Consider the following 20,827-nt stretch of genomic DNA (forward strand, 5'->3'; position numbering starts at 1 on the left):
TGGTGCACTGTGAGCTCTGACACCTGTCAATCATGCAGACTTTACATTTTTTTCTAATGCTGACCCCTTTCAACAACAAAATGAATACCACCAGATAGTATTAATGTTGATGACTCATTGCTGTGTAAAAACATTAAGCGCCAACATTTGAACCAGAAAACCTTGACAACAGCACCTCCAAGTGGAGACACTGAAGAAAAACCTCCTTCACCCATTTCCACTTGACACAACCAAATCAGAGGTTTATTGTCTCATTTGCCTTGTAAATAGATCCATGAATCTATCGATTATTTACTTGAATAATGGCAGCAACCACGCTTAAATTGCAGTAACACAAACTACAGCAAAAGTGCTGAACACAGTTGCACTTGTGTTTCAATGTCCATGTTTACATTTTGTCTGCAAGAAGGAAATATGTACAAAAATGCATAAGATTTTAAATGAAAGCTCATTATGAGAAGGCTGTACGTGAATGCCACCCATCACACTGATTAAAGCTTCTGTGTGAAGCGCTGATAAGCAGCCTTCAGTCTAAAGAGTGACATCACGATCCATAGTCACATCGGGCGAATTCAGCTACTGTGCTGTGAGGTGGGCAGAGCTCCTGTGTTATGATCCGTGCCTCACACACAGTCTAGCTCATCTTCAGCCTGCATGTAGAAACATCCTAAGTAACCACAGAGTCAAGTAAGAGTTCATTTTCATATTTTTGACTGCTTTACCATAAAGATATTGCTGCCTTTTGCTTTGTTGAACCATTAATTTGATATCTTTTAGGTTTCACTACCTCCTGCCATTGCTGATTGTTAATTGTAATGTTGTGTGTAAGACGGCTAAAAAGACGATTTTTTTATTTTCCTATTTTCCCACTGTTCATTGCAAATAAATAAGCTCAGTTATTTGTAGCTTTGTCCATTGTACTTGCATTATCGTCTGATTACCTGGTGTTTTATTCACACAAAATCCAGGAGACCAACAACTGCGTCTTGCTTCTAATACAGTTCATGTTTATTCCACTGTATTTAAAGAAATACAGTTTTCCCTTGACACCGGCCTCCCCAGAGCAAGTTGTCTTGTATTGATAAGCAACTCTGGGTGGTGAGGTCACCATTTAGACTCCTTATCTGTCCAGCCATTTAAAGAGAAGATGCCTTTGCCAGCCCTTTAACTATCCTTTTAAACACGTGGATCATCATTTTGGTCTAATTTCTCATTTTACACTTTACACTAAATAATATTATAAAATGATGCTGTTAAACACGTTAGACAATGTTCTCATTAATACATTGTCTTAATTTTAAATGCTCTGACTTCTCTCTAAAACATTAAATAGAGTAATGTTCTTGAAATACAAGGCAGGTTTCTTAAAATGAGGCAGCTGATCCAGGATATTATTTAAACCCCTTTAGTATAAGACGAGTTTTTAAAGCTTTTCATCATCATTTTAAACCATCAAAGGGCTTTTGCTCGAAATTCTCACACCATATTTGAAATTCAGCAAAAAGACTTAAATAGAGTTGCATCTTCTTTTACATTACAGTAAATTAGTCGCTTTAAAATTCCAGGACTGGGGTTTAGTTGGTTTCACTGGAAATGTTCTGTAAATAAGCGTCTTTAAAATAGCCATGCCTTGAATTGAGTGGCATTACTATAAGTCGTTAAGGATTCCCAGTCCTCCAGGTTAAGTTATCTGGAAGTTGAGTCAAGACAACTGCACTTTCCTCTACAAGAAGGAAGTCCATGACTCGACTTCTGGATGATTGGCTCAGACATGCAGTGAAAAATGTATTTTTAGAAGAGACCATTAAAGAAAATGGAAAATGAAATCTAGATGAGATGCAAGAAGGAATAGAAGAGAGATGTCATAATGCTTATCGGTGTGTGCGTGTCAAGGCTACCCATACATGAGTTCACAAGTACGGGGTTAATCTGTCTACACGGCAGTGAATAGGTTCCAGAGCAGGGAAGAAAGACATAATCTGATGTCCCGCCTGCTGCTCACCTGAACCAGCAATGGCCTGGATCTAGGCAGGGTGTCGCTCGGGATAGCTTTTCTAACTGGATTACAGGACAGCACGTGTCAGTGAAAGGGCACCTGGACACACTTACACATATAACTACACACACTCACACACACATACACACTGTGTATGCAGGTGCACAAGCAGGGGAGATTAGCCACAAGTGAAATTTTCTCCCCCCTGCAGAGAGTTTAAACTCCTTACCAGCTGAGAGAGACAAAAGTGCTGCAGTGGCTCTATATCTTTGACATTTCTCAGCCTTTTCTCAAAATATTAGATTTTCTTTACTACACTTTGACCTTTTAAAGACATTGTATACCAGCTAAATGATTTATTTTTCTTCTAGATATCTGCTTTGCTGAAGTCTTGACTTGAGTATCAGGTGACTGAGAGCTGCAACAGCAGAACGATGGAAACAGACGCAAAGGCAGAGAAAGAGTCTGAGGCCCAGGTTCCAGACAACAGTCAGTTGGAGAGTATAGACACTGGCCTTGAAGTGACTGCCGACCGTCTGGAGCAGCTGATAAAGAGTATGGAAGTGCTGCTGTCGGATGTGGAGGAGCTGAGGAGCCACTGTAGCCACCAGGCAAGTGAGCTCATGCGTGCGGCAGGCGACCTCAGACAACAACAAGAGGATCTGAAGGAGAGTTACTCTGAGCTGTCCCGAGAAATGCAGGAGATCATGGATACAGTGGACGACCTGTTCAATACCAAGAGTGCCTTTGACGCCAAGGAGAAGCAAGCACAGAAACTGAACCGACAGCTCTAAGAGACAGAAAGGGACTGACAGACTTTGTTTCTAATTATGGAGAAAAAGAAAAAAGAAAAAAAAACTATGGGGATGTGTGTTGATGTGTTTGGAGATAGTGAGTCATGCAAAATAATAGATTTTATGAGATTTTTGAATAGTAGTGTATAAGTGTGTTGTTATGCAAATTGTAAACTTTAGGCAACAATGTGTTTAGCTCAGTGAATTTAACACAATGCAACATAACAATATTACAAATTACAGCTTCAGAAATACCCATAAAGTTTAATGATCACCTCTGTGACAGTCTGAATTCGACTGCAACATTAAGAGCTTAGCAAAGCTATGATTTATTGCAGCGCTTTTAATTCTGGATTGGTATGAGTGCGTGTGTGTAACACAGGTGATGGGACCCTATAACGATGCAACCTGTGCTGCGTGTGGACAAATGATTTACTCTCTCTTCTCTTGTCATCATTGTATTTACTTGCCCACCCACTAACAGACACGCAGACACATCGCAATGATATTTTCCATGACTCAAGCAGTTTATGTTGATGGGAAAAGTACATATTCTACTCCCATCAGTCCAGATGGCTCCTGCAGCTTGCAGAACTTCTAGTGCAGGAATGCTGCTCCCTGCTCGCTGATTCCAAGCAGCACGTCTTCCATATTCTCATCCAATCCAGGCTTGCTCCACTGTGGCTTTGCGCTAAAATAAATCTAAATAATCCCTTTGAGCAATGTTTACCTCCCACCAGCACCTCTGCTGTGACTTGCTGATCTGTATTTAGTGGTTATGGGATGTGCAAAAAAGACAATCAGTGTCCAGCAATGGGATACTTAGAATCTCTTTTGCCATAGATCATATTTTACTGGTCACTTGATGTAATTTAAATACTTTACGAATATTATTGCTTAAACATTAAACTGTGTTCTCAAATATTCTTTGATTCATTTTATTCTTTGTAGTGAAACTATGGCTACATTATAATTTACAGCAACACAAAGTTACCAACAAAAGAATAAAAGCTGATTAAAACTTCTGAAGTAACGGTTTTAAAAACATCCGTCTGACACCGAAGAGAAAAAAATAACTTTTGGGGGATAAAATGTGTTTCTCTGTGTGGTTGAAACCTGACACTTTGTGGGCTGTGGTTTTGGTGAGCTGAGAGGGGTGAGACTATAGAAAGCTGGGTGTCAGTGCCTACCTTCACTTCTGAGGTGCACGTCCCCCAAGACTGCTGGACGACCGGCTGGGAATTCAGTAAGGTAAGACAGGAAATGTCTGATAGATTAAATTTGTTTGTGGCATGTTTCCACATTTAAACTAACACAATGGTGCAAGGAATGTAAATGTAATTTAAATCCATAAACAGCTTATGCATCATTCTTTGGATGCACAAAGATGAAAGTTGAGTTTAATTGGTATCCTTGTCCAGTTGTTCTGCAGTGGTCTCTCGCCATTATGAACATCCTGCAAGTCCTGGTTCTCCTACAGTTGCTGGCTGTCTCTGCCTTCGCTGTGAGTCTACAATTTTGTGACATTTGCCTGTACACTTAAAAAACAATCTCAATATAAAGGAGCCCATATGTACTTTCTGACACGTGTCGGCAGCGCATGCTGTTAAAATGTCATAGAGGAGTTTACACACACGTGTTGCAACATATAAAAGTTGGTTAAATGTTCCAGCTTCTATTTTGGTGTCTGTCTTCATGGTTTGTGGCGTGCTATGATATAGAGTGTGAGCACATTGTGTGTTCCAGCGGCTGAGCGTGCAAAACTTTACTGTTTTGTTTTTCAGCTGACACGGCCGACTCACGACTACTGGGGAGAGTTTGGCGCCTATGGACCCTGCAGTCGCACCTGTGGCACCGGTGTGGCAATGAGAACCAGGAAATGTGTCACTTCAAGGTAGGGAAGTGAAAAAAAGGGAGGATTTGTTTTCCAGTAAAAGAGACACAACAGTTTTAATTGTTTTAAATCCTGTATTTTAAATCTACAGTATCTTTGTTGTATTGTGTCAACTGTTAATTTTTAGTTAGGGTTAGGGTTATTTAAGTTCTAATTTATTGAAGTTATGTAATGGTCTGCATTTAACATTTGTACATATCAGCAATAAGAGAAAATGCATTCAACACCAAACAGAGAGGTGTTTCTCTTGTCATGTAAATAACATATTTTTCTTTCTCTTACAGGACAGATGGAGGTCATAACTGTATAGGATCCTCTAAATCCTTCCGAACCTGCAACACACATGTAAATGTCCTTAAACTGCTGTCCCTCTTTTATTGATTTCACTCTCTCACAATCTACATAAATCTATCCTATAAATATGACAGTAATCCAACCTTTTGTGTTATTGCAGGAATGTCCCGTTGGCTCCAGAGACTTCAGAGAGGAGCAGTGTTCCCAGTTTGACAGAATAGACTTTCAGAGCAAACGTTACACATGGGTGCCTTACTACGGAGGTACGAGACCTGCTATTATACTGTACAATCTTTTTATCTGAATGGGTAAAAAAACTGTTTTTAAAGTTAAACAAAAGTGAGATTTGCACAATGGACATAAATAATGTGTCACATTAGTGTGAGTTACATTGGTTGGCAACACTTGTTGTTGCACTAAAACATATAGAAACACACATATACTAAATGTTTTGGGAAGATTTGACTGAGGTTTGTGATTATGGTATCATTCATATTCTAGCATCCAATCCATGTGAGCTGAACTGTGTTCCAAGAGGGGAGAATTTCTTCTATCGACACAGACCCATAGTCGTGGATGGGACACCGTGCTACGTGGGCCGCACCGACATCTGTGTGGATGGCATCTGCAGGGTGCGAGAAAAACTAAAATCAACATTTAGAGTTCTATAAATATAAAATGTCACTGTTCAATCTTCTCACAATTTTCAGCTTTTATTTTTATTTAATACATTTTTATTTACTATAGTATATTATTAGTATATTTTTCTCAGCTGAGAAACCCATGAAATTGTTTTCTGGTAAACCACAAAGAATTATTATTTGTCTTTTTGCAGTTACTGACCCATGGCGAGTTTATGGGCTTGGATGATGATACTAATTCTGTTCACTCGGCTGGTCCTGTCGCTGTTGCTCCTCATCCCACGGAGACACTTTCATACATCTACAAAACTGGTGTCTATGCCGAGTGCTCAGCCACCTGCAATGGGGGCATGCAGTATCGCAGTGTGGAGTGTTGGGTTCAGGACCCAGTGAACCCCCGTGTGGTGGAGGAGACTTACTGCATTACCCAGCGCCTGCAGAGGCCACAGAGCCAGCAGGCCTGCAACATGCATCCGTGTGCTGCTGAATACAGTGTCTCCAGCTTCAGTGTGGTCTGTACCCATAGCAGGGGATTTAACCTTTACATTACTATTCCTACAAAATGTGACATAAAGGCCACTAATTGTTTAGCTATATTTATCAGATATTATTACGCAAAGGAATCAGAATGGGTTTGGTAACAGCATATTAACGTTTATTCTTACTATTTTTGTGCATTGATAAGATTCGAAATGTTCATTTCATTTTTAGTCTTATTTATTTATTTTACTTTGTTACACACGGTGGTCAGTGTTCTGTGACCTGTGGAGAAGGTCAGCAGACGAGGGAGGTGATCTGTGTGGGACCAACAGGTGAGCATCTGCCTGACCATGCCTGCAGCGGATTGGAGCGACCAGCTTCTGTCAAGGCCTGCCGCAGGCCGGCCTGTTTCACACATATAACCTGGCATGTGACTGAATATGGACTGGTGAGTGAAGAGTTGCTTTGGGGTACAAAGAACAGTATTTCCCTTATACCTCCACATTATTACTCTGTTTCTCTGCTCTTGTCTCTGCAGTGCACTAGAAGCTGTGGAGCTGGTGTACGGGAGAGGAGGGTTAGCTGCTTTGATACAGATTTAAACCCCTATCCAGAGGCCAGATGTGGCTCAGCTAGCAGACCAGTTTCTGTAGAAGAGTGCAACTCACAGCCCTGCCCTGGAGCACAAAGTACGTCAAGGCTGAACTGGTTATACACTCATTTGGTTCAATTATTTGTGCTTTTTTTGTATGCACTTAATGTACTTTCTTTTAGCGGTCCCAAGTGTACAAGATCCAAGGGCACTTGAAAACACCTTTAGAGGATATGCGCCCCATGTTCCAGGAGATCTTCCAGGTATGTAAAACATGTGCAGGATGCAGTGTCATTATTTCTACTTGAAATAAGATGTGCACAGGTTTTAAACAATGATACATATTTGAGTGTGATCACCAAAACATGTTTTGAATTAATTACTTGTTGAACAGTAAAGATAATGTAACACAAGGTCCAAACTGTTTGTTCACTACCCTGCTAATGTTATTGCCATGAAAGCAATTGATCCAGCCTAATTAACCACTACAAAATGTAATACTATAAGCCGAAGGTTTGATTTATATAACAAATACAGTAGCAATATGCTTGACCAATGTTTGTTCTTACTTTAGCTGCTTCCAGGCCAGATACAAACATTGCCTATGACCCCTACCCTGCTGTGGTTGGTCCTCACTGCTTGCAGTCATTTTATGGCTGCTGTCCTGATGGCCATACCGCTGCCACTGGACCCAGGCTTGAGGGTTGCTCCCAAGATGATTGTGTTCTCACCAGGTAACTGCACCTGGCAGTTTCCATTCTTATGGAATATATAAGACAGAAATTGTTTCCTGCAATAAAGAAAAAAAATCCTCCTCAGGTATGGCTGTTGTTTGGATGGAGTGACTGCCGCTCAAGGATTTGGAAGGGCTGGATGTCCTGAGTATCAGACAACTGTGGTAGGAATTCCATCAGTTTCTGATGTTTTTAAATAAACTTATTAAAGCTGTCAAACAATGCATATTCATTAAATGTTCACTCTAACTGATTTTAGAAATACTCAAAATTAGTTTTATTTAATATAAAAACAGAACTGTAAAGTATAAAGTGCCTCATTGCACACACACACATTTATCACCCACAGTATCCTGGAAGATTGATTGTCTCTTTGTTTCTTTCCTCTTTATTCAGCAGCACACACCACCCACTGCTGCTCCATCTGCCAATGATGTTTGCTCTCTGCCTCGCGACGAGGGCCCTTGTGAGACCTGGAAGGTCCGCGTCTACTATGATTCAGGCACTAGAAAATGTACCGAGTTCTGGTATGGAGGCTGTCAGGGCAATGCCAATAACTTTGTTTCCCTGGAGGCATGCCAGAGGGAGTGTGGAGGTGTAGTGAGAGAGCCCCCACCTGCACCTCGCAGACGAATCCCAGGGAGAGGGTTACCCAGGGGCGTATTGAGAGCAAGGGCATGATCATGCTCACCGCTAATACCTCCAATAGAAAGGATTACCAGAATATCTTCTTTATGAAGTTAGTCACACAATACACAATATATACACACATACTATATATTAACATGGAGACACACATAAATGTGTCAAAATGTACCACAACTTACATTTCATTTAAATATCTGACCTATCATTAAAAATGACCTACATAACATAGCATTATAATTCCCCTGATCTGTTTGATTTTGTTTTTCATGTATATTAATTTGTGTAATTCACATCTAGGTCAGGACAGAATGTTATTGCCCAAGTTAAGTCATAAAACAAATGAATAAATGGTAACCTTGAAAAGATGTGCGGTCTATCTTTGTCTCTATAATTCAATGATTCCAAAAAATACACTTTATATGAAGTTAACATTTGACAAGAACTTGTCACTTCGTATGAATCCATGTTTTCAGGCAGGGCTTTTATTGTGAAAATGAAATTTTATTTTGAAGTCAACTTTGACACCGGAAAAGGCTTACTTCATTTCCCCTGAGTATTTTTGATCAAACAGCTGCTCTGAACGGGGATTTGTAAAGCAATAAACAACTATTTCATCTGTATTTTTGCATCCCCGATATAGAGACGAGGTCTACGGTCGCACAAACATGGTAAGAGCGTTTTATTTTACATTTTAAGTGGTAAAACTCGCAGAAGCAGCTATATTAACCCTGGTTAATTCATTACAGGTAAGCTAACTAGTTAGCTACGAGGTTGTCGTTTATTACTGTTAAACATGTATTCTGTCCCATTTAGTCTGTGGTTTAATTAATTAATTTTGTTATGTTTAACTTTGAATCAAGTCATCTCAGTCTGTCATGATTATCGCTAAATATAACGTTATATAAAGAGTGTGGTGTGTTTTGTGAAGGAGTTACGTTAGCTGTTAGCCAACCTTACAACGCTAGTTACTTTTAGTTAACAACCGACGTTTAACATTAGCAAACATCTTGGTTTTTGTGTCTCGAGTAGTTTTTAAGACATTCAAAGGCATAAAAACAGGGTTTTCGGCTGAATATCTCTTGTGATTTGGTGTGTCAGAAAGTACTTGCTAAACTGTGTATTCAATGTTATTAATCGTTTTACAGTCGCACACAATTTTGCTTGTCCAGCCGACCAAGAGACCCGAGGGCCGTACATATGCTGACTATGAATCTGTGAATGATTGCATGGAAGGTGAGTGTGCAGATGTTTTTAATGTTTCCATTAATGTCACATGTAAGAGAGAAAGATGCTGTGAATGCATTTATTTACCTTGTGTACATGTACATTTTTATAATAATTTCAAAACGTTTGTTCTTTTTACTTCTTTTCTTCATTACAGAACCCCAAGGTGCTTACCCCTTTTTTCATATTTACATTTAGTGAGGATTAATTTGTAATGTAGTTTTTATGTCGGTTATTTTAGCAGTCTTAGAAATGTTTTGTTCTTCTCTTAAGCATATCCTGTACCTCTTTTCCAGGTGTTTGCAAAATGTATGAAGAGCATCTAAAGAGGATGAATCCAAACAGTCCCTCCATCACCTATGATATTAGTCAGTTGTTTGACTTCATTGATGACCTGGCAGATTTGAGCTGTCTTGTGTAAGCATGATTTGGCTGATAAACCATAGTAATTTGCGTGAAGGTGATGTATAAAATGTTGTGATCACTTTCATTTACTTTTTTAAAAACTTTTTATACAGGTACAGAGCTGACACCCAGACGTACCAACCATACAATAAAGACTGGATCAAGGAAAAGATTTATGTCCTGCTACGGCGTCAGGCTCAGCAGGCAGCAAAGTAAAGGCATCAGTGACAGGTTGTCATGCACTCCTAGAATGAGTTTACACTGCACTACATTTCCACAGCGTTTTACAGATCTGTGTTTAAGGACAACACTGTCTGACAAGGGAAGGGTTTTCATATTATATTATACATAAGTAAAGGATGGGTTTGAAAGGTAGGGTACAACAAATTTGTATATTAAAATGAAGTTGTAGATTATACATAGGTTTGCAATTTGTTACATTATGATGAGAGTTGAATTAATGGCTGCAAGGACAGAGCTACTGATGTGGAAGGATACCAGCCTATATAAAAACATTGTTTGTCACGTTTAGTATCGTGCTTTCATTTTTTTATCAAAGTTGTGCCATGTTTTAGACTTAATGAGCAGTTGGATTTTAACATATGGCTGAATGCAGGTGATTTATTTTTGAAAGAGATAAATGTCTGCAGCGTGACTGACAATTTTAACTGTACTCAGTGTTCTTTTCCATTCTTTTATTATCATTGTTACTGTAACCTCCCATCATGACATACAATTGTGTTTTGTAAACGTCTTGTTTTTCATTGCATCTTATTTCAACAGTCGATGTCGCTATTTCTTTAATGTAAACAAAATAAAGGATTGTTTTATGAATGGTCTAAGCTGTTGAATGTACTAGGTGAAACACATTTTCATGTTCTTCCTTCTTTAATATTTGAATACCACTTAAATATGATGCAGAGTGGTTGGATGGTAAGTGATGTCTTATCTATCGTGCAGGATGATGCAGGGTGCGCATGGAGTCCTGTGGTGTACTGTCTCTTTAAATGTGGCGGGCTGCCCTGTTGTTGCCGTGCTGGAAACCCCGTACTGACTCTGAAGGGACCCAAGATGGCTGAATACTCACGGGGGGGCCAGTTAGCAATTATCTAAGCAAGAGATTGTGAATGAATGGCAGATAGCGTTTTAATCTAAAGCGTAATGTTTATATAAATATACGACTACAGTCTGTTGGCTTGCATAATCTTGGGATGCATGAATACCAGTAAGGAGAGAGTGGTCTCTCCGCGGCCCCGAGCCAGAACATGGCGGAACACTTGGGGAAGAAATAGCGGCTAACGCTAGCTAGCTGGCGTATTATTTAGACACAATTGGTAACATTGGTCCAGGGTAAACACGGTGTCTGTGGTCCCAACTTGTGACATAATGTTATCGGTGCACAGCTCTGGTCATTTTGCTTCAAAAGGTTCGTTCAACTTGAATATGTGCAGCGTAGGCAGTTAGCATATTAGCCAGCTAGTTAACTCGGTAGGCTTGGTAGCTAAAGTCCACAAGCGTACAAACTGTAACTGCTACTTATAAACAGGAAGAGTGTTCTGACATCCAGTGGTCGTAACTGTGGGACTTACTCTGAATGCTCCCAACTGAACTGTAAACTATGAGTTTGTATTGTCTCTCAGACATTGTGTTGTCGATTAATACTTGAGTTAACGCCAATGCCCTCCGCACTGTAAATTAGCTTCTCGTTAGCTTGCTACAATGGTCCGTAGGCTTATTTTGTGTGGCGCGTTGCCCCTAAACCCGATGAGATAAGTCTTGAGGCAGCTCGTCTGAAAATAATCACAAAGTGTAGACTGCATATATTGTACTTAAAAGTAACTTGTCCATCGGGGAATCTTCCTGGATACTCAATCAGGTGTTCCACTTTGAAGAACTATTAGCCTGGTTGACCTCTGACACAAGTCATTACAGTATTGTAGAAGAAAACAGGTGTAAAAAGTGAATCGAAGTTGTGGCATTATTAGGTGAAGCAGACGCCCTGTAAAAGTCAAGAAGATTCAATAGAGGGAAACCAGTTACCACCACCTGCCAGGATGACGGACACTCGTCGACGAGTTAAAGTCTATACCCTCAACGAGGAAAGACAGTGGGATGACCGTGGGACCGGGCATGTTTCCTCGGGTTATGTGGAACGATTGAAAGGCACATCTCTACTGGTGCGAGCAGAGAGTGATGGTAAGATAACACGCCAATAACAGATGTATACATATACCAATATAAAGATTACTTCCAATACAGTGACCGTTGTTAAAGTTGCTGTGTGATCACTATAAAGTCAACAATCATCACCTGAATTAGCTAAAACAATGCATGTAACCTTCATTTGTATGTAGTGAATACACTAACCTGCCCTTTTCAAAAAAGTAATTTTCATAAACTTATAGACTTATAGGCTACCTTGTATGTTTTATCTGACAGGTTCCCTACTACTGGAGTCCAAAATCAACCCTAACACAGCCTACCAGAAACAACAGGTCAGTAAATGGCAAAATGCAGTATATTTATGTAGAAAATGGATTTTCCTTCTTGGTGTAATAATTATGAATTTACTCTTTTTTTGTCAAAAGGATACATTAATTGTATGGTCAGAGGCTGAAAATTATGATCTGGCACTCAGCTTCCAAGAGAAGGCTGGTTGTGATGAAATATGGGAGAAAATATGCCAGGTAACTGCACTTGTTTTTGTGTGGGAGTGTGTTTGTCTGCTCCATCTGTGTACGCATTCGATATCATGCATGTTTGGGTATTCCTGGCTGTAGAGTCTTTTACTAGTTACCTCCTACATCACCTTTATCTAATTATTTGTCTAATTGTTAAGGTTCAAGGAAAGGACCCATCAGTGGACATTACACAGGATGTGGTGGATGAGTCTGAGGAGGAGCGCTTTGATGACATGTCATCTCCAGGTCTGGAGTTACCACCATGTGAATTGAATCGCTTGGAGGACCTGGCTGAGCTGGTGGCATCCTCACTCCCATCACCGCTGCGGCGCGAAAAACTGGCACTGGCTGTGGAGAATGAGGGCTATATTCGTAAGCTCCTGGAACTGTTCCGTATTTGTGAGGATTTGGATAACACAGAAGGACTGCATCACCTGTATGAAATAATTAAAGGCATCTTCCTGCTTAATCGTACTGCACTGTTTGAGGTTATGTTCTCTGATGAGTGCATTATGGATGTAATTGGTTGTCTGGAGTTTGACCCAGCGCTCCCACAGCCACGGCGGCATCGGGAATTTCTAACTAAAACAGCCCGCTTTAAGGAGGTGATCCCTATTTCTGATCCTGAACTGCGTCAGAAAATACACCAGACGTATCGGGTGCAGTATATTCAGGACATGGTGCTGCCCACACCTTCTGTTTTTGAGGAAAATATGCTGTCCACCCTGCACTCCTTCATCTTCTTCAACAAGGTGGAGATTGTGGGCATGTTACAGGTGAGATAGGCACACGTTTAATGTTTGTATTTGTTTTTTGTCTATGCATACACAACAGATTAATTTCAGCAATTTGCTCAAAGCTAAATAAAATGGTATACAAGTATATGACGTTTAATGTATATTAAGTTAATAACAGAAAAAACAAAACAAGCTTTCCAAATATATTATCCAATCTCATCCAAATATACACACAATATGGTAAAAATAGTGTTTGTGTAGTGATTACGGGAACAGTAATTGCAGGCTTGCACAAAGGTTTTATTTTTGGGAGATTGTGCTTTATGCAGTCTGAGTTTGCCTGCTAGTCTTTTATGGTCATGTGACCTTTGTGTTTTTGTACTGTGTCAACTCAGCAATGTTTATGTATGGCTGTCTCCATAGAGATGGAAAAGTGTTGTGTAAGTTTGTTATGCTGCACTAGAGGAAAACTGACATGCTGTTGACTGTGGTACTGTGTGCTATGTGAAGTTGTGAGGTCAAACACTACTGATACAGAACTTGTAACCTGATTTATCATGAGGCAGATATGTCAGGCCAAACAGAACAAACCAAACAAAAACAAGTATTTTATTCAATTAAACTAGCACGTGGTAAACATTGAATGAAACAATGTTTTCACTGTAAAAGTTCTTGTGTAAGTAATGTATAAAATATATGTAGCAAGTTGTCATGACAAGCTTTATAAATGCTAAATAACAGTAAACAATATGTATGTATGCTTTTTTGCTTGTTTTTAATGTGAAATTATGTCATTCTCTATTGTCTCTAAATCAATCACTGGTAAATATGCTATTTTTGTTACATGTTATTAACTCCCTTTTCCTGTTGTAAATCTAAAACAACTTCATTTCAGTATGTTGGGTTGAGTGCACAATTAATCCCAGAAGTGTGTGGGCCAAGCATGATTTATCCATATCCTGATTTGACTATATGTGGTACTCATCCCCTTTCATCTCCCTTTTTGATGTCAGGACGATGAGAAGTTCCTGACAGACCTCTTTGCACAGCTAACAGATGAGGCTACTGATGATGACAAAAGGCATGAACTGGTATGCCAGAACCTCCTAGATGTATTGTTTTGTTTATTCAAGTACTGTATGTTTTCTTCTTTTCCCATATTAAATGGAGCTATTTCTGTTTATGCCTCATAGGTGAACTTCCTAAAGGAATTCTGTGCATTCTCACAAACGTTACAACCTCAAAACAGAGACGCCTTCTTCAAGACATTGTCAAACATGGGCATTCTACCTGCACTAGAGGTCATACTGGTGAGTGCAGAAACCTTAACATATAACTACAGTCAGGTTAACTGGGTGAGTTAACTCAGACCTACAAGGAATCTGGCTTTTTCTGCCTGTTTGTGGATTGTACACAGCACCAGAACATTGTATTGAGAAAGCAGAAACTGACTCTTGTCAGAAATTATATTGCATAGTGTCGAGACACAGAGGTATCTCTATGATGTGTAGTTTTTGTGTGAAGCTCTAGTTTAACAGAAGGGCAGTCACATTTGTAGTCTCTTGTTCAAGGATATTTCAATACTTATAAAGTGGATATACTCTGATATTATCCTTCATTTAGAAATAATTTGTTAAGTGGTAACGCATTTTGGTTGCAGATCAACAGAATTTAATTTTTCTTTTACTACCACACCAGAAGCTGCATAAGAAACAAGAACAATAGACCTCATACAGGGGGACAGATTAGACAGCCGAATACACTTTGTTCCCAGACAAAATGAACTAGCAGGTTTTCCTGCAGCTATCCAACAAGAAATATGGAATAAAACCTCAGATCACCAGCATATGCTCATACGCAGAGTTAGGTGTATGTATTACATCTAACACATATGTGTTTGGGTAATTGTGAGAGCCATACCCAGTTCTCCCCCTGCTAAGTAAATTGAGAAGAATAATAGAGAAATAATAAGTGTAAATGAGATTAAATGTGATTTGGTCCCTGTTCATCACCACTTTTCTTTTTATTTAGTCTTCTATATATGCTACTGATATCTAATGGGAAATTCACTTGACAACTGTGTGTGTTCACTAAACAGGGAATGGATGATGTTCAGGTGCGTGGGGCAGCCACAGATATCTTCTCTTATCTGGTTGAGTACAACCCCTCTATGGTACGAGAATTTGTTATGCAGGAGTCACAGCAGAATGATGATGTAAGTACATTACAGGAATACTAGAGAATGGTATTCATATCACACAGGTTAATATAAATGATTGTTGTGTTACTAACGATTATTTATTGACCTTCCAGGACATCCTGCTGATCAACCTGATCATAGAACATATGATCTGTGATACAGACCCAGAACTAGGGGGAGCAGTGCAGCTAATGGGCTTGCTACGTACTCTGGTGGACCCAGAGAACATGTTGGCTACTGCAAATGTGAGTTTGCTCATTACTCATTCCACATCACTTTGTGTTGGCAATAATTTGATAGTAAGCCTGAGCAGCGCACTTGATACATCCAGATAGTGTCCAGAAAATGTTTTTGGACGTTGGATTTTTTTACACAATGATTCCTGTTCACTGAAATGTTTTCATTAATAAAGCAGGCGTAAAGCAAGAGAGACGGCTCACTATTATGTAGCAAGATTTAGGTAAGGCCAGAGATCTGGTCCTTTGCTACTGTTTTAGGTGCTGCGAACTGTTAAAGCATTTGTTGCACCATATATCAAAGTCACATTGTTCAAGAAAAAAATCTGTGTTTTTCCAGAAAACAGAAAAGACAGAGTTCCTGAGCTTTTTCTACAAGCACTGTATGCATGTCCTCTCAGCTCCACTACTGGCCAACACCACAGAGGAAAAGCCTAGCAAAGGTAATTACATATTTAATATGTGTGTATTTTTTTTTTTTTTAAGATATAATTTTCTTAGTATTGTATGTTGCTTACAAACTAAATCTACGTTCTTTCTTTTTGTAGATGATTTTCAAACTTCCCAGTTGCTGGCCTTGATTTTGGAGCTGCTGACATTTTGTGTTGAGCACCACACCTATCACATCAAGAACTATATCATCAACAAGGACATTCTCAGGAGGGTACTGGTGCTTACTGCCTCTCAGCACGCCTTCCTGGCACTATGTGAGTCACACAAAACTACATGTAGTTGTTAAAGTGTCTCGGCTTTTTGATTGATGATTCATATCATCATGTTGTATCAGTAATTAAAAAAAAAAGTTATGTTACCAAAAATGAATATTCCCCTGCGTGTCTGCATACCCAGGTGCCCTGCGTTTCATGCGGCGGATAATTGGCTTGAAGGATGAATTCTACAATCGCTACATCATGAGAAACTTTCTCTTCGAGCCTGTCATTAAAGCTTTCCTCAACAATGGCTCACGCTACAATCTCATGAACTCAGCCATCATTGAGATGTTTGAGTATGTCCGTGTGGTGAGTATTGCCTGACCCTTGTTTGCACAGATATTAATAGATCAACAAGACTTGTGATAATGACAGTGAATTTACAATGTGATTGTTTTTTTGTTGTTATTAACACGTCATACCAATTAGTCTAACAACAGTAGTAGTTTATCAACTGGTTTAGGATTGTTTGATCAAGATTACATTGATTGTAAGAACAATATATGTTTATATACAAAAAAGAATAAAGGATCCAGGCTTGTCAAACCACATCCCTAAAAGGAAATACTTGTTGAAATACAGTTTTCCAAATTATTTTAAACTTGTTAATGTGACCTCTTCTCTCTTATTTGTTCATCTCTCTACTTCATTTTCCCATTCTACTGGGTCTCTGAAAACACTCTTGACTGCATTGCTCCCAGGAGGATGTGAAGTCTCTCACAGCTCATATAGTAGAGAACTACTGGAAGGCACTGGAGGATGTGGACTATGTCCAGACGTTTAAGGGCCTAAAGCTGCGATATGAACAGCAGCGAGAGAGACAAGACAACCCCAAACTGGACAGGTGAGATGATCAAGACTACAGTACTACCACCACTGCTTTGATTATCGAGATAGCGAGTCCTTTGTGTGTGATAAGGTGTAATTTAACCTTACAACTGTACTGCACTACCTGTATAAAAGCAATTGTTGTGTTACCGGTTTCTCTGCTATACACAATAAGCCCTTTGAACACTTAACGGCTGAGATTGTGCAATGTACCATTAACTCATGTCTCTAAATGAAGTACATACAGTCAAGTCAGAAAGTGAAACTGTCCAAAGTGTCTTTTGACGCACCTTAAACTTGACATAGTGAGCAGATTTACTGTCTACGGAGTTATTTGGCCTGTGGTTTTCAACTGTGGTGTGTCACACAGTAAACTGTTGAGTGGTCATGATGAATATGACTTGCTAAGCGGTAGGGGTTACACGAAAAGTTTATCATGTTGGCAAACAGAACAGAATGGACTAGTTGCTTGACCAGATGGCGAAAGCAGACAAAGGTATATCTTATCTGAATGTTGTGACAGCCAACAGCTATAAAATAAGCAGCTATAAAATACATTTTCCAAGAAAACTTGACTATGTTCATACATTTGTCTGAAACAATAAAGTGTCCTCTTGCTCGGCTATCCCCAAATATCTGTTTTCAAGAATGCTTTTTTGTGTTTTATGGAGTTATGCGGTTGTGTCTGATATATACAGTACTGCACAAACAGTATAATGCTGGGGAGATGTCTATGGATGGGACAAGTTGTGATCCGTCCAGTATGGCAGACATTGAGGTGTCTGGTGATTTCAAGACACCAAAAAAAATCTTATTATGTATTTCAACCGTAAAACTGTATATTATCTTCTCCAGCATGCGCTCCATCCTAAGGAACCACCGTTTCCGTCGAGACGCACGGACTCTGGAGGATGAAGAGGAGATGTGGTTTAATGCTGATGAGGACGACCTTGAAGATGGTGAGGCAGTGGTACCTCCATCTGACAAGATGAAGAGTGAGGAAGACCTCATGGAACCTATAAGCAAGTTCATGGAGAGAAAGAAATGTACGTATGGGAAGGCACTTTTCACTCTTTGGGGATATTTGGTGTGAAGCTCTGGGATTATAGAGAATAGTAAAATTGGAATGATGGGATTTTATTTTTTGACACATTTATTTTTTATATATATCACATTAGCGATTAGTAAATAGCTGATTTAATTCTGTATTTGGTATGTGGGGAATCTAAATGGCTTTTTATAGACGTGAACTTGAACCAGTCAAATATTCAAACTGAGGAAAGATAATTGAAAGGGTAGCACTTCCAAAAAATTAACTGATAACAATCAGGGAAGACATGTAGTCGGTAGTGGATTAACAGCAGATTGGTAAATAAATCCGCATTGTAATGGAAGTGCTGGATTGGTGTTGGACTGTGTTAAAATGTTATATAGTTAGTTATTTTTATAGATGGGCTTTTTGATGTTGTTTATTTTATGACTGGTGTATACACCCATTGCGGATATCTCCTTTAATCTGAAAGGTGCAGTCATAGCCAATTTTAGGCTACAGAAAGCTGTAGTTGAATGTAGTGTATTTCCTCGGTTTGGCATGGCTATCTCTGGGAACTACTTTTACATTACTTGTACAAATGCATGTCTTACACTAAATAGAAAATATGCCTTGAAAAGCACATGGTTATAGAAGGTACATTTTGTACACTTCTAAAGAAGACACAAGTGGGGAGAGTAACTGAATCTGTCTGCCTCTAGTGAAAGACACAGAGGACAAGGAAGTACTGGGAAAGTCGAGCTTGTCGGGACGACAGAATCCCAGCTTCAAACTCTCCTTTTCTGGCTCCACTAAAACCAGCCTGTCCAGCCCCCCTTCATCCGCCTCATTGAACCCAGGTTCTCCGGGATCACCAGGATCTCCAGGTTCAGGGGCACGCAGCTCACCCTCCAGCACAACTGTAACCACAAAGGTACATGTCATCATGTTAACTGTAAAGGTGTAGGTCTGTTAAGACTGTTAATTGCTGTTTATTTAGAGATGACGTCAGACTACAAAGACGGTACTGCTTAAATTGAGAGCAAATTTGGTGAAAAAAAATCTTTGACAATTAACAATTAAATTTTCAACTCCCACAGTACTTGGGCATTAGAGAGAATTGTTGTCAATCCCACTGTGCCATTAAAGTGCTCAGATATTTTATCTCTACCAGATAGCTTAAGTGCTAAACCAATGAAAAAATATTTCATTGTTTGACTTGTTGACCAGGATGGCTGAATTTACTGTGTGTCTTCTTCAGGGAGGTTTAGTGGGACTGGTGGACTACCCTGATGATGATGACGAGGAGGAAGAAGAGGACGAAGAAGGGGAAAGTAAAGAGGATCCTCTGCCACCTTCCAAGAAGTCCAAACTAAGCTCCTAAAGAATCGTCACTGTCTCGGTGCTCCACCCAGTGTTTCAACGCACAGACTTTACACAGGAATGATCAAACTTAAAAACAAATTGAATGAATGAAAGCCACCCCTGGCTATCAGCGGGCGGCCAAAGAGGAGTAGACTGTGAAGAGATTCAAAGCCTCCTCAGACTAGCCCAATTCATACAAGTGCCAATCAGGTGACCAGGAGTGAAAACCCGTCTGTACAGTGGAACAGACGTGTGAAAGTTTGGGGGACAGGATTGTCAGCGGACTCAGACAGTCGTGAGACAGGTTCATAATTTTGTAACTGGAGGAAAAGACCACATACAAAAACACACGTACATGCAGACTGAAATCCCAGAGAGCTTGCACGCTCGGACCATAACCCACTGCCCCTCGCCCCCCACTCAGGGAAGGACATCACAGCGGCCCAAATGGGTCAACCAATTCAGACCGAGAAACACCACTCGCTCCCCCACCTCCTCAGAATCCACTTCCTCCTCTTTCCTTTCTACTTCTTTTCTTCTCTGCTCTTTCTCTCTGTTGCTTTTTGTTTTGTCCTCTTCCTTTTCTTTTCTTTATTTTTTTTTTAAAGTTAGTATATAGGACCAGACGGGCGGCAGCGTGTGGCAAAGAGCTGTCCTTGTTGTTTGATGATGTCATCAGTGTCGTTCCTCAGCAGACGTTCTTTCTCTGAGAAGAGAAAAAAAGCCAGCAGTTTCATTATTTTCTTTTTGTTCTCTATTTGTCTCAGTCTTTCTCCTGTTTTTGTAAATGACAACAAAAAAGACCTGCCTTTAAATGTTCAGGACGTTTTCAGTCACACTTGAACAGGTTTTTAAAGACCTCAGTAGGTGAGCTAGTTTTACCCTTTTTGCCCTTTGAAACTGCAGATTTTTTGGAGAATTTGTAATCCTGTCTTGATTAAAGATTGAGTGGAATTCTAGATGTGATGAATTTTGTCATATCTTCTCATTTTTTGTTTTCCTTTCACATGAGTGTACACTTAGTTATTCAGAATATTTGGGACCATTAAAATGATCTTTGCTGTAAGATGTCCTACTACCCTTTGTCCAAATAACTCAAGTGTTTCCTTGCTGTTTCTTACTGCTCATTGTTTCCTTGACGTCAGAAGAAGCTGACCATGTTACTTGTAGCAGACAGTGCATGGTGCCACAGGCTATAATGTCACATGTAGTTCAGCTGCACAGTTCAACAAGTAGATGACGCATGCAGATTACAGGTCTTTGAGCTCAAAAAGTACAGGTGCATCTAAAGGAAATTAGAATATCGTGAAAACTTTTTTGGTTTTTTTCATAACTCAT

At 39.7% G+C, this 20,827-nt stretch overlaps 3 protein-coding genes across 6 annotated transcripts; all 3 read left to right on the plus strand.

Moving 5' to 3' along the window:
• The first annotated feature begins 554 nt into the window (after positions 1 to 554).
• paplnb (papilin b, proteoglycan-like sulfated glycoprotein) lies at positions 555 to 8,522 on the plus strand. 2 transcript variants are annotated; one of them, XM_026341666.1, is made up of 14 exons: positions 555 to 687; positions 2,368 to 4,041; positions 4,212 to 4,294; positions 4,575 to 4,684; positions 4,969 to 5,029; positions 5,139 to 5,241; positions 5,480 to 5,610; positions 5,814 to 6,131; positions 6,371 to 6,547; positions 6,638 to 6,788; positions 6,874 to 6,954; positions 7,266 to 7,425; positions 7,511 to 7,589; positions 7,822 to 8,522. In XM_026341666.1, exons 3-14 carry the CDS (start codon positions 4,238 to 4,240, stop codon positions 8,104 to 8,106), a joined length of 1,713 nt encoding a protein of 570 aa, XP_026197451.1. In that variant the 5' UTR covers positions 555 to 687; positions 2,368 to 4,041; positions 4,212 to 4,237; the 3' UTR covers positions 8,107 to 8,522. The 2 variants fall into 2 exon arrangements, with proteins under 2 accessions (XP_026197451.1, XP_026197452.1); XM_026341667.1 differs by having other exon boundaries at positions 7,825 to 8,522.
• Positions 8,523 to 8,611: 89 nt separating this feature from the next.
• erh (ERH mRNA splicing and mitosis factor) lies at positions 8,612 to 10,532 on the plus strand. The gene is made up of 4 exons (XM_026341669.1): positions 8,612 to 8,741; positions 9,219 to 9,306; positions 9,594 to 9,714; positions 9,816 to 10,532. The coding sequence occupies exons 1-4, from the start codon at positions 8,739 to 8,741 to the stop codon at positions 9,916 to 9,918; spliced, it is 315 nt and encodes a 104-aa protein (XP_026197454.1). The 5' UTR covers positions 8,612 to 8,738; the 3' UTR covers positions 9,919 to 10,532.
• Positions 10,533 to 10,745: 213 nt separating this feature from the next.
• On the plus strand, positions 10,746 to 20,555 carry smek1 (SMEK homolog 1, suppressor of mek1 (Dictyostelium)). Of its 3 annotated transcripts, none has more exons than XM_026341317.1 (15): positions 10,746 to 11,898; positions 12,142 to 12,197; positions 12,291 to 12,389; positions 12,542 to 13,159; positions 14,134 to 14,211; positions 14,314 to 14,430; positions 15,219 to 15,335; positions 15,434 to 15,565; positions 15,897 to 15,999; positions 16,105 to 16,263; positions 16,406 to 16,575; positions 16,968 to 17,110; positions 17,950 to 18,140; positions 18,847 to 19,058; positions 19,386 to 20,555. In XM_026341317.1, the coding sequence occupies exons 1-15, from the start codon at positions 11,757 to 11,759 to the stop codon at positions 19,506 to 19,508; spliced, it is 2,460 nt and encodes an 819-aa protein (XP_026197102.1). In that variant the 5' UTR covers positions 10,746 to 11,756; the 3' UTR covers positions 19,509 to 20,555. The 3 variants fall into 3 exon arrangements, with proteins under 3 accessions (XP_026197102.1, XP_026197103.1, XP_026197101.1); XM_026341318.1 differs by having other exon boundaries at positions 16,971 to 17,110; XM_026341316.1 differs by having other exon boundaries at positions 15,897 to 16,263.
• The last annotated feature ends 272 nt before the right edge of the window (positions 20,556 to 20,827 follow it).

This window comes from Anabas testudineus, chromosome 24 (genome assembly GCF_900324465.2).
Source record: "Anabas testudineus chromosome 24, fAnaTes1.2, whole genome shotgun sequence".
Lineage (NCBI taxonomy): Eukaryota > Metazoa > Chordata > Actinopteri > Anabantiformes > Anabantidae > Anabas > Anabas testudineus.